At 40.9% G+C, this 12,089-nt stretch overlaps 2 protein-coding genes across 4 annotated transcripts in view; one reads left to right on the top strand and one right to left on the bottom strand.

The window, feature by feature from the left end:
• Positions 1–5,335, bottom strand: part of tmem63c (transmembrane protein 63C) — a 30,646-nt gene extending 25,311 nt beyond the window's left edge. The window contains exons 1-2 of one of the 3 annotated variants that reach the window (XM_084381681.1): positions 5,260–5,310; positions 2,596–2,655 (exon numbers count right to left, since the gene is read on the bottom strand). The gene's annotated coding sequence lies outside the window, so the exon portion shown is untranslated. Of the gene's footprint in view, positions 1–2,595; positions 2,656–5,146; positions 5,234–5,259 lie in introns of those variants that run through there. The other 2 variants (XM_084381678.1, XM_084381680.1) reach the window with 2 other exon arrangements.
• A 1,761-nt stretch (positions 5,336–7,096) lies between these two features.
• On the top strand, positions 7,097–12,089 carry zdhhc22 (zDHHC palmitoyltransferase 22). Its single transcript, XM_084381569.1, has 3 exons — positions 7,097–7,203; positions 8,812–9,369; positions 9,459–12,089. The coding sequence occupies exons 2-3, from the start codon at positions 8,814–8,816 to the stop codon at positions 9,734–9,736; spliced, it is 834 nt and encodes a 277-aa protein (XP_084237695.1). The 5' UTR covers positions 7,097–7,203; positions 8,812–8,813; the 3' UTR covers positions 9,737–12,089.

Here is a 12,089-nt window from a genome sequence, read left to right as displayed (position 1 = left end):
AGACTCCTGCAGCTTATCTATGCTCTCATCCAGTTACATTCATTACATTGCAAAAACATGGAAATTACACCTGTTTTGGCTTGTTGAACATCTCATTTTAAAACTCTATATGCTGCTGAACAGCCTTCACTCTTCTGTGGCGGCTTACGACAGGATTTGCTGAACCTGCTGTGGGTATTTGCTCCCTGCTAAGCATTATTGAGAGGCCTGGCTCCAATTCAACCCAAAGGTGTTTGATGGGGTATAGGATACTGCTTTCTGGACATGACTCTAAAATATAATGGTATGCCGAAGCATTATGATTTATTTTGCCAAGATTGGAAGCGTCCACATACTTTTGTCCATATAGTGCATCTTCTCCGTAGTTTATTGGGATACCATGTGTGAGTGCATCTTATTTTCAGCTCTGCAGGAGCTACAGGGCCTCCGCTGTGATGGTTTTGGTTTGCGGGTGGTGTTGGTGTACGACCCTCGTCAAACTCAGCCTGAGGGGGAAGAAGAGGGCGGAGGTTTCAGCACAATCTGCTCACCACCTGCTCAGTGGAGGAGGGAGGGGGCTTCACTCTTTTCATACCTCACTCTCTCTCCATCACACAACAACACAAACACAGATCACTGAGGTGTGTCTGCTCAGAGCACACAGTTAATGCAACCTCCTCTGCCCAGCCTCTTTCTGAAGGCTGAATGAGCTGTAGCATGACCGGAGCGATGACTGAACACACGGGCCGTGCTCGACAAACCAAACACCTGCTTCCTGTCCGGCTGCACATGCTCAGTAGGGCCCCAGGGGGGACGCTGAGTGTCTGCCCTGCTGTTCCTGTGTGGACTGAGCCATTCCTCATTAGACCCAATCTGGCATCGGTGACGGCTTCACTACAGCATGTGTGTGCGTGCTGGATGCTGAAACAGTCTAATCTGTGTTTCCTCTGCAGACCTCCGAGCTTCTGGAAGATTCCACCCACAGCCTATTACACTGCAAAATCTGCTGGAGCTAATCCTAAAGATGGGCCTGTGAGAAAACCTGAGTCTCAGAGTCAAAATTACCTCCACACCCACATCTACAAAAGTGCAAACACAGAGAGAGATCTTAAACAAAACAATAACTGAACAACTGATCCATTGGATTCACTTCCTGTCATTAGTCTAATGGGTTAATTTACAATTTATTTCAACTCTAATGGGAAGTATGTGTCATTTGTACTTAATGGATTACCACTAGGAGACAAAGTCTGCTCACATCACAACATCTGATGTACCCACAAGTATAAAAAGAGGTCCTGCTTATATATCAGATGGGACTTCTGGCCTCCAGTGCGCACACAACAGGCAGGATAAAATGTGTGACAAGTGATAGGATCAGATAAGATCAGACGCTTCTTCCTGGTGTTATAGGAAGCGTATGGCAGCATGCTCTTTGCTGCCGAGTATCTGCGTACATCAGTGACAATGCCGCATGCGTCGGCAACACTGTGACGGACCCCTGTGGAATAGCAGGAATCTCAAACAGCAGGGAGTCAATTCACCATCAAAGACTTAAAAAGAACAAAGCCGAGCCTATGGTACATAACTGCTGTGGCTATAAAGCAGGTGGAATACAAATGGAGGTTTCACAGCCAACCGTGATATCGTAAGCTGCTTTCTTCAGTCTGATATTCTGTTTGTGTTCGATTTTCCGTCGAGAGGCTTTCACCAACGTGTTTCCTGACAATTTTATTCATACCCAGCAGCCCGTGACATGTGGTTGGGGAGATGACTCACAGGAATACATCTCACATATGATGCAATCTTGGATGTATTGCACACACCTGCATCACACGTCTCACCGCCATCGCCACCACCCTCATCATCATCACTACCAGAGTGGGCAGAGAGGGAAAGTACACAGGAAGATGTGTGTGTTTGTGTGTGGTGCTACACAGTAGTGTGTGCAATCTGTTAACAGCGTGGGCTGCTCCTCTCAGATTCTCAGTCTGGGCTCAAATGGAGATCTAACTCTCATTCATTACTGGATTAAAGGCAGCACAACAAATACATCCACCCGGAGCGCTACGACAATTTATACCATCACCAGCCTCAACACATTGTATTCACATGTCTTTGCACGTTTCTTTTGTGCTGTAGGTGCATGCCACTTCAGTCACTAGTATGTTATAGGTGAAAACTTCCTGTTCACTTATCTTCTCTTTCAAACTTGAAATATGAAAACCCCAATCTTCATTCTCTGGACGTTTTGCGATTTGTTGTTCCCAAAGTCTGAACGGAGTTGGAAAGAGAGCCTGCACGGAACAATCTAAAGAATGATCTTAAACTTCGGGATAAAAATACTGTACCACTAAACAATTTTTTGTGATATCCATTGAGTCCAGAAGATGAAACGTAATGTCATTTTCAAACTAGGTCAAATATAAAGTCACACTTCAGGTTTCATGTTTGATATCCCTGGAGCTTAAACTTTACTGTAATTGACATTCTTCATCTGCATACTGTTTGGTCTGCGTCTTTAACTTTTTCCACGTGAAGCAGAGCAGAAGTCATTTTGATGCTCTGCACCGTGAGAAAAACAAATCGATAATGGAAAGGACTTCATGGACCTACTCTTCTGTTTTTGCTGTTTGATCATTCAGTGCAGCTGGAGCTGTCCACCTCTTCGCGGTGCTGAAACAAACACAGATAGAAAGAAGCCAGGCGGATAAAGTAGATCCATGTACAGAGGCTTACGCTTACATGCCACTTTCTATTGTCCGCCTGTTCAGCAGCTGTTTGATGCTGTATATCCCTCTCCCTGCTGCAAGCTCCTTTTTCAATCTCAGCTACGAGTCTCCTGAAATATTAATGTCTGTGTGATACTTGAAGATGACCAGCATTCATTTGCTCTCTTTTCTCCAGTCACTCACTGCGTGTGCTCTTACTTTTGCAGTGTCGGATCAATTTTTAAAGTGACGGGCATTTACATATGAAAACACAGTATACTAACGCCACAGACTGAACAAATCAATTACCTGTAAAATACATACATTTAATTTTGTGCGGGAGTTTATTAGCTTGTTTGTTTACTTAATCTAAAGCATCCGTTGACATGTAGGATTCATTTCACTTCCATCAAACAGCGACCAGTTTAACGTACTTTTTACAGCGACATTTCAAACCTACAGGGGTTGGTGGGCTCCAAAGTTTGAGTTTAAAGCCACGACACTCTTACAGTAATTAAGGACATTCACTGAAATCCCTCTTGCAATTTCTTACGTCTTCAAAGCATATTTAAATCCATAAAGGGGAGGCTGGAATAAACTCCTCTCTAATTAACACTAATTTCATCATCGCTGCCATTAATCATCAGATGCGATGAGCTGTGTGTGTTTGACCTCAGCTTACATAATCAGAGACAGACCGATACTCATTTTGTGGGACTGATGATGATACCGATATTGGGGAGTAAAAAATGTGGATATACCGGCCGAGTTTAAAGGTGTACTTTGTAAGATTTGGCAAAAATACAAAGGTAGCTCTAAAACTATGGGGGGCAGCATAACTGTTTACTCATGCTCACTATGCTGGACTTGCTGCTCTTTGCTGTTGCTATCTTCAGCTGTAGAGACCAGCCACAATTAGCAAGTAGCTCACTAAGCTGTGGAGCTAAGTTGCCATATTGGCTAACTACAGCCTGCCCACAACGCAACCCCGGATGACCTGCGGAGTCACAGCGGGCAGGGCTCAGTCAACTGGGGATAAAGTAAGGAGGTGATTTACAGCGGCTCTGCCCTGGACTATGTATCCACGGACGAGTCACAGTGATGTGGCACCAAACCAGAGGTGATTGTGGGAAGGCATACTAAGACTGTTTTGATGAGTTTTATTTTATTTCTGTTGAGTTTGAATGTAGTGTGTTTCGCGATGAGTTAATGAGGCAATTAAGCTCGTCTTAGTCTGATGAAGAGAGAAACTTGAATTCAGAAGGTGTACGGTTGTATTTTTCTGTTTAGTAAGGAAAATAGGTACAATTATTTCCTTTCTTGACATTTGTGAGTTTATTTTTTTTTTCTTTTTAGACAACGAAGCATCTTCCACATGTAACTACATGGGTTATACTATCAGACTATTGCCTCTTGTGGTACAAAGTGGTAGTAGCACACAGGATGGACCGGGGATAAAGATCTGTTCATTTTTTGAATGTTTTAAGCTAAAATTTTGGCCATATCTTATAAATCGCTCCTTTCACAATAACCTTATTTTTATAAAATGACATCAGTGCAGTAAATGGCAAACTTTGCAGAGAATTTAAGAATCAAGCATTACCCAAGCATCTTTTTCTGCATTATAATCTCTAAAGAGAAGAAGTCTGTGCATATCAGACAGCATATATAAATAATAAATCCTAAAAATAAATCTGGCATTTCAAAGGCCACCTCAAATGGCACGAGTTGTGAATTAATACACCATGATGTATGACTTAATATAATATACTATGGTGTCCCTTGATTTTAAAATTACAACCCTACAAATAAAAGATTCAACCAAAGAGATGTGTGCATAATCAAAAACATGAATGGTATAAAAACAGCTATGACCTCAGTTTACCTTTTACAATGGTATGTGAGAGGGCAACAGAGCCAGTAAGACGGTTGTTAAAACCTCCTGAACATACAGCAGAATAAGCAACAGGTCAAACTACTTACTTGACCAATAAAGGCTTTGTGTCTGTAGTAAATCACACAGAGTTCAGACTGAACAACAACAAGCTACAGCACAGAGAAGACAGCATGATCACAGCATGGCTGGAAACCTAAACAATCCTTATTTATTAGTATAATCCCAATTGGAAATCCAAATTACAAGTTAAAAGTGCTCATTAAAGCTCCAGCAGCCAGCAGTCTCCATGACGAACAATAGGTGTTGTAGTGAGGAGGAGGGATGTATCTGTTTTGGGGTGTAATAGTCTGACACGTTGCCAGAAAACATCCTCATCCCACCCGACCAATAACAGCACTGCGCCACGATGCAGGAAGCGTTTGAAACGACATCATTTTTTTTTTTTTTTAAATCGAGCTTTTATTAGTGAAAGAAAAGCTGCTTCTCTCTCTCTAAAAACAGACATTATTTGTGTGCTCCCCCTCTCGCTGCAGCACTCACTGACAGTCTGCACACCCACCTTCCTCCGGCTCTGTAACTTGATGAAAAACGATTGCGCCATAAACAAATCCCTCCGGCACGCGTTCACATCACCAAATCGGACACACGAGGTTTAAAATGCGCATCGCTCACCTTGGAGAAGCTTCCTGGTCGCTGGCGTCTGCTGCTGCTGATGGGGGGGATGCTGTGTATGTGTGTGTGTGTGTGTGTGTGTTTTTCTCCAACACCAAGAAACAAGAGAAACTCCCACCTACTCAGGGGCCGTCTGACAATTCAACACCTGCCTGAAGGCTGCTAAGGGAGCGACGAGGAATGTTTGAACTCTCAGATCTTTTTTTTTGTGTGTGTGTGTCTCTCATTTTTACGATATCAATCGATCATTGGTCGAGCATGTATACATATCTGATCAGCTGTCCAAATCAGAATGACTCATTTTGCAGGTGGGGCTTATAATTAGGCTATATTTTATAAAACTGAAAAGAAATCAACAGGATGGTTCAAGCAATGAGATACCACACCTTAAACAAAATGTGGATCTGTTCCGCCTATAAAAACAGCAAAATATAATAAATCTATACCACCAGTCTGACTGCCCTGTAGAATAACATCAGTGAGGATGTATTGCCACCTACTGGAAAACTTCCTTTCTTGCACTGTTTCAAATTTCTACAGACTAAACTGAGTTATTGTATATCTTTTTCTTTCTCTCCCTTTGCTTAATAAACACTTGATTGGTATAATGAGCAATCAGTGGTGGAAAACAACCTTTTCATTCACTCAAGTACATTAAAGTACTTAAATGTTTCCTTTTCACAGGCCTACCAATTTATACTTTCCCTACAATTCAAAGGCAAATGTGCCTTTTTTTCCTCCACTGGGAACTATAAAGTACTTGCTTTACAAATTAGAATATTACATTTGTATTCATACATGATGAGTCTATAAGATATGATGTATATTTATCGATTAAACTACTGTCAACAGTGTGTAGTTCAAATGAGCTCCACCAAATTTAACAGTATATTTATGCATAGATAACACTTTATAATAAGAATCATTAATATATGATACATTTATAGTTAATTAGACAGATAGTGTTTTCACTTTCAACAAACAATGAAATGCTTTATAAACTATGTATAACCATTTATCTTAAAGGTGCAATATGTTAGAATTTGAGTTGAAAATATACAAAATGGTCTAAAGCTCCAGTGTCAGTGGTGTAAACACCAACACTCCCCAGATGCTCCAAGCTCCCAGTCCAGACCGCTATCTGCACGGCTAACTAAGCTAACTTGCTAACGGCAGCTACAGTTAGCAACAGTTAGCAGTGACTCCGGTGATATGCCGCCCTGTTTTTCTTAGAATTAATTATAAAGGTTTATAAACATTAGAAGTAACTTCCTAATGGCCATCCAAATCATGTTTATAGATGAACTACACAGTATTTATAAACCATTTACAAAGTATTATAAACATCAGTTGCAATTTTACAACAGTGAAATAACTATAAACTACAGGTTAATGTACTATAAATGAACCTTTTATTGATGATAGTCAATATAAAGTGTTCATATGTACATTTATTTAAAGTATAATCTACTTTAAGTTGCCTACTTTTTGCTTCTATTTGACACAAAGTCCAAGTGTTTTTACACTGTTATTGCTATCTTATTTTGGAATACCAATATAACAAAATAAGAGCACGACACATGTAAAGGGTCTAAATATTTTTAAAGAAAATATTTATTCTAAGAAACGTCAATTAATGCAGCTTTCCCTCCACATAACTCTATGAGGATGCAGTCTGCCTATAAGGGTGAGTAAATTGGGCTGTACATTAAATTCAAAGGCGGCTAGAGTAAAACAATAAATAAAACATAAAACCAGGAGGAAAAAACAGACGCATCCAGACCAACAGGCGGCGGTAGACAAAGGAGCAGACACCCCGATAATGAGAAGAGACGTCGATGTGGCTCCACAACACCTTGTGTGCGTCTGAATGAGTGTGCTGAGCTGTGAGCCGAGGCTCCGCGGTGCTGAACGGACAGCTCCTCCGCTCCCTGACGTCTGCAGGTAGGCAGCGATCATGACGGATTCACTGCATAATTGTTTTAATTGCGTCGTCATGGGAGTTAAATGACTGACGCCATCGCTGGCACCGGTCTCATCTGTTTCCTGGAGAGAACAGGGAGAGGAAACTGCGATAGTCCTTGATTGAGATGCATATGCTTTCTGTCATCTAGGGCATTCACAGTGCTGTCATATAGAAGCCATAAGAGCCAGGTTTAGGTTTAATCTGTGGCTGCTCCTTCCTTCCTTCTTATGTTGGTTTGATTCTCTGTGATTGACACATCTGTTAGTGCTGTAGGTTAGGAGATCACAGTGAACATGGTGAGATATTCTTGGTATTCTCAATGGCCCCTGGGAGTCCCCAGACCCTAGTTTGCAAAGAAATTAGTTTTTCGTCTGCAGCAGACTCTTTATTAAATGAGATCACATCATCTGTCATGATGTCTTTTGGCCGAATAGAGGCTGTGTTACTTTCACCACGATGCTTCATGTGAATAGATCTAAACTAAATCCTAGAATCAGATTTTATTGGCAGAGTATGTAGAAGGAGTGTGCTCTCAATGCGCTTACACACAGGACAATTACCAGGAAGACAGAAACAGACAAGGAAAACACAGCTGAAAAAGATAGGTGACAGTGAACATAGAACCAAAATAGGTGTATATATTTGGATTGTGACGGTATGAGATTTTCATGGTACAAAAAACCATCTCAGAAAATATCATGGGTTCATGGTACAGGGTATTCCACAGTTACTATTGTCATTATTAGTTACAATGACCCTTAAAGGAATGAAAACAGAAGGGTATTTTTGGTTAAACAAATGCTTTATCATGATTTAAATAAAATGAAATACTGAATTTGCAAATATATTTGAATCTGATCTGTAAGTAATCAGAGGATATTCTGATAAACATAATATTTGGGAATTATTTACTGTTGGATGACCAATCGGTTAGGGTTAGGAAAAGATCATGTTTAGGCCTACCTGGCTCTGTCACCAGGAACATTTCTGCTGGAAACTTGGAAACTTGAGAGACTTGTTTAAAAACATATCCTGTGGTTCTGCAAGTGTTGAGATGCTGTCTCGAACATTGGTCCCTCACTTGGCAGATAAAAAAAACATTTGGAAAACTCAAACATACAGATTTTCACCCTACCTCTCATTTCCGAGCCCTCTTGCCCTTCTGAACAGTTGTAAAATGGCCATTTCCAATATGGCGTCTTCAGCTGTGGGGATTTCTCTTGGGTTACTGTAGCAATTCTGATTATTGCAATGCCATTGCCATTTATCTTAAAATACACATGGCCTCTGAAGAACCTCTGTTTGGAGGGCCATGTAGCCGTGACATTTTGCCTTACCCTTCTCTCCCAACAAGAATCGCTCAGGGCTCAGCGGTATGGGGCAAGGGGGTTATTGGGATCGGCCGTTAGCTTACCTGTGGTTTGCACGAAAGTACAATGCCAGCATTTTATTCTGCTGACCTCCAACCTCTCACTTCTTCATAGTAAACCTTTAAAAAGGAGATTTATTTTGTGTCAAATTGCTTCATCATCACTCCTCTCCTCTGACAGTAACACTCTGCTCACTGTGTCTTCCCTCTCACGCAGACATGTTCACCAGGATGTTAAAACTGAGACTTCTCAATGCTGTAGCACCTGCATACTTCTTCATGGCTACAGCAGTCACCTTCATCTTGCACTTCTGCTTCTTCATCCCAACTATCTTCCCAAACCCTGACACATCGCTGAGCGGGTCTACGACTCTTCACACCGTTGTTTTCCTTTTCCTGATGTTCAACGCGCTGGGAAATTACATAATGACTATTAAGTATCCTGCTGAGAGCGCCAACGAGACAGCGGTTCCAGTGTGTTCGCCGCACTGCTCGGACAAAGTGGACGCGCACTACCTCCTGAACGGCCGGCATTTCTGCAAACTGTGTAAGAAAGTCATTCTCAAGAGGGACCACCACTGCTTTTTCACAGGGAACTGCATTGGCAACAAAAACATGCGCTACTTCATCATGTTCTGCATCTACACGTCATGCACCTGTTTGTACTCCTTGGTTCTCGGTGTGGCCTTTCTAACAGTGGAGTACTCCATCTCCTTTGAGAACCCGCTGACCTTCCTCACTCTCCTCCCCCTCTCCACTGGTTACTTCTTCATGGGTGAGTTGTTCAGCTCTTCCAGTTCAAGCCGATTAAAGAAAATACATGTCGTGAGATTTAAACTTTCCCTCCTCTTTGTCTCCCCACAGGAACAATCTCAGGCTTGCAGTTGTTCCTGGTGCTGATGCTGTACGTGTGGCTCGGTATCGGCCTGGTGTGTGCAGGTTTCTGTTGCCAGCAGGTGTTGCTGGTGGCCCGGGGACAGACCTGGTGTCAGATGCAGAGGGGGCAGCTTGTGGAGAACCGCAGCCCCTGGAAAACCAACCTCAAGGACGTTTTTGGTACCCGCTGGATCCTTGGCCTTATTCTGCCTGTGCAGACTGTGGATACGTGCTCTGATGACACAGATGCACATAAACAGGACTGAGCGATAACTGTATCGATGGCTCTAAATAGGTTACGAGTTGTAGAAAACGCTATCTTGGGATCCATGTGGTGATTGATTTTAAATACTTAATGGATGCTTGACCTTTAAAGTAGTCCATGAAATAGTTAGCCGTTAGCACACATTCCTTTAAGGACAGGAGCCATATATCAGTGTGAAACTTTTGAATAAGTGCATAGTGTAAGTGTGTTAGGTAAGTAGCTTTTGACAAGGCAATATTAAGACTTATAAGTTGGTTGTTTAGGACAGTGGTTCTCAGCCTTTTCAAGTCGCGACCCAAAAGAAAAATCAGGTTGGGTTTTTGACCTCGCTCCAGCACTGGGACTTTTATCTCACACCATCCTGAAAGTGCCAAAATAAAAATAGAGGGTTTTGTGTGTGTGTGTGTGTGTCCAATCAGAACCGTGTGAACACACTCTCTCACAAACACACTAAATAATATTTTAAGTCAAATTATATCACTGGTACAGGCAATGCTAGTAAAAACCATTCCCCGATCTGAAAAGTGTCTCACGATCCTTGGAAATTATCTTGCGACCACCCGCAGGGGTCCCGACCCTCAGGTTGAGAACCAATGATTTAGGACATCCTGCAGTTTAACGTGCACTACCACATGCATCAGATTATAAAAATGGCTTTGCATAAGTGCATGCAATCACAGCTACGCAGTTTTTTATTATGCTATTTTTTTGAACGGTAATACTTTAAATTAGGGTGCACATACTTACCATTAATAGTTATATATTGGTAGCACATTGCCACTTTATCAATAACTGTTGAGCTTTTACTAACGCCTATTCTGCATGACCATATTCTACAACTACTAGGCCATTAATCAGGAGTTTTCCTTCAATAACCCCCTAATTACTGCTTGTTGAGAGTAAGTAAGGAAGGTGTTGCTCAGTATGACCTTCATAAGGTATTTCTGATTAAGAATATGTTCCCCATTCTAAAGTTAGTAGTTTATTAACCCTCACAGGTTATATTAGTGCATTAGTTATGAGCAACACCTCTCTTTAGGATGGAGATCATATTCTGAGTCTGAACAACTTCATTTAGAGGTTTTTTTGACACCATTAACATGGAAGATTAGCAAAAACTAGCAAATGGGAAGATCAAATTTATTAAGTATTATTAAAGGGGCACTATGTAGTTTTGGAGGAGAAATTCAAACTCAGAACTGTGTTATTTACAATATTAATGAGGTAATAATAATTTATCTTTTCCATAACTGAATAAACAAGCTGAGAAACTTGACTTTCCATCGACATGGAGGTAAAGGACTGAGTTTTCATTTCTGCATGTGTACCCTTATATAAAGTGTTACCATTCAACGCCTGCGCCACGCGCGCTCTGAGATTACCAGTAGAGTGTTATTCTTCCACACTTCCTTGTAGGATGCTACGATGTGACATTCAGGAACTTTGTGGTAGTTTTTACAACAATAATATACTCTGACGTTAAGGGCTAGCAGACAAGGGAACCATAATATGTGTCTACAGCGTAAACTGCCAGGCTTGACGACACCGCTCTGACAATAAGCTGTCCCATGTTAAGCCTGATGTTTTCTACTCAAGTGAATGTGACTCATGACACTTTGATGAAGGCGAAGTAACATGCTCCTTTTTAGGAACGGGTGGGGAAATGGGAAGATGATTATTATTATCCAGGGTATTATTCACAATGTGCCATAAACTCATGCTTACAGTTGACCCCAAAGATGAGATATCGACTATACTGCTAATGATAGGGCGCTCTGTATGACAATAGTAGGGACTTTTCACTGTTATGCTGCGACATAGTCAACATCATATCAAAGATGTTTTGGACTTCAATAAATATACTTTTTAGAGCTATTTTGTCTATTCCTGTTATACCAATAAAAGTGTTCAAATCACAATGTAAGTATCTTATTATTTCTTATTAATAATTACACTCTGAGCTACAAAGTTTACCGAGCTCCATTTTATTTTATCAAACCATTTAAAAGAAATAAAATGTTAGACAAATTATGTGGAGCAAACTCCTACACACGTCTAACTTGAAAAAATACTTATTTTTGTGACATTTTGGTAAAAGACCATCTGCAAAAAATAATAATAATTTTACTCTATCATTATTTTTGAATGCTTGTTATTTAACTTTTATTATTTTATTTTCTGGGGGCTGGTTTGGTTTCTTGTGTGCATTAGTCTCTAAATCCATTTCATTTCTGTCCTACATTTTGTCTATCACTTGTAAAGCACTGTAATCACATTTCAACTGCACTGAAGGTTGCTTTATAAATAAAGTTTGATTGATTGACTGATAAAGTGAAATAAACGACTGAAAGGAA

Source organism: Pagrus pagrus (genome assembly GCF_965226575.1).
Source record: "Pagrus pagrus genome assembly, chromosome: 18".
Lineage (NCBI taxonomy): Eukaryota > Metazoa > Chordata > Actinopteri > Spariformes > Sparidae > Pagrus > Pagrus pagrus.
This window is presented reverse-complemented; position numbering and strand designations above follow the sequence as displayed.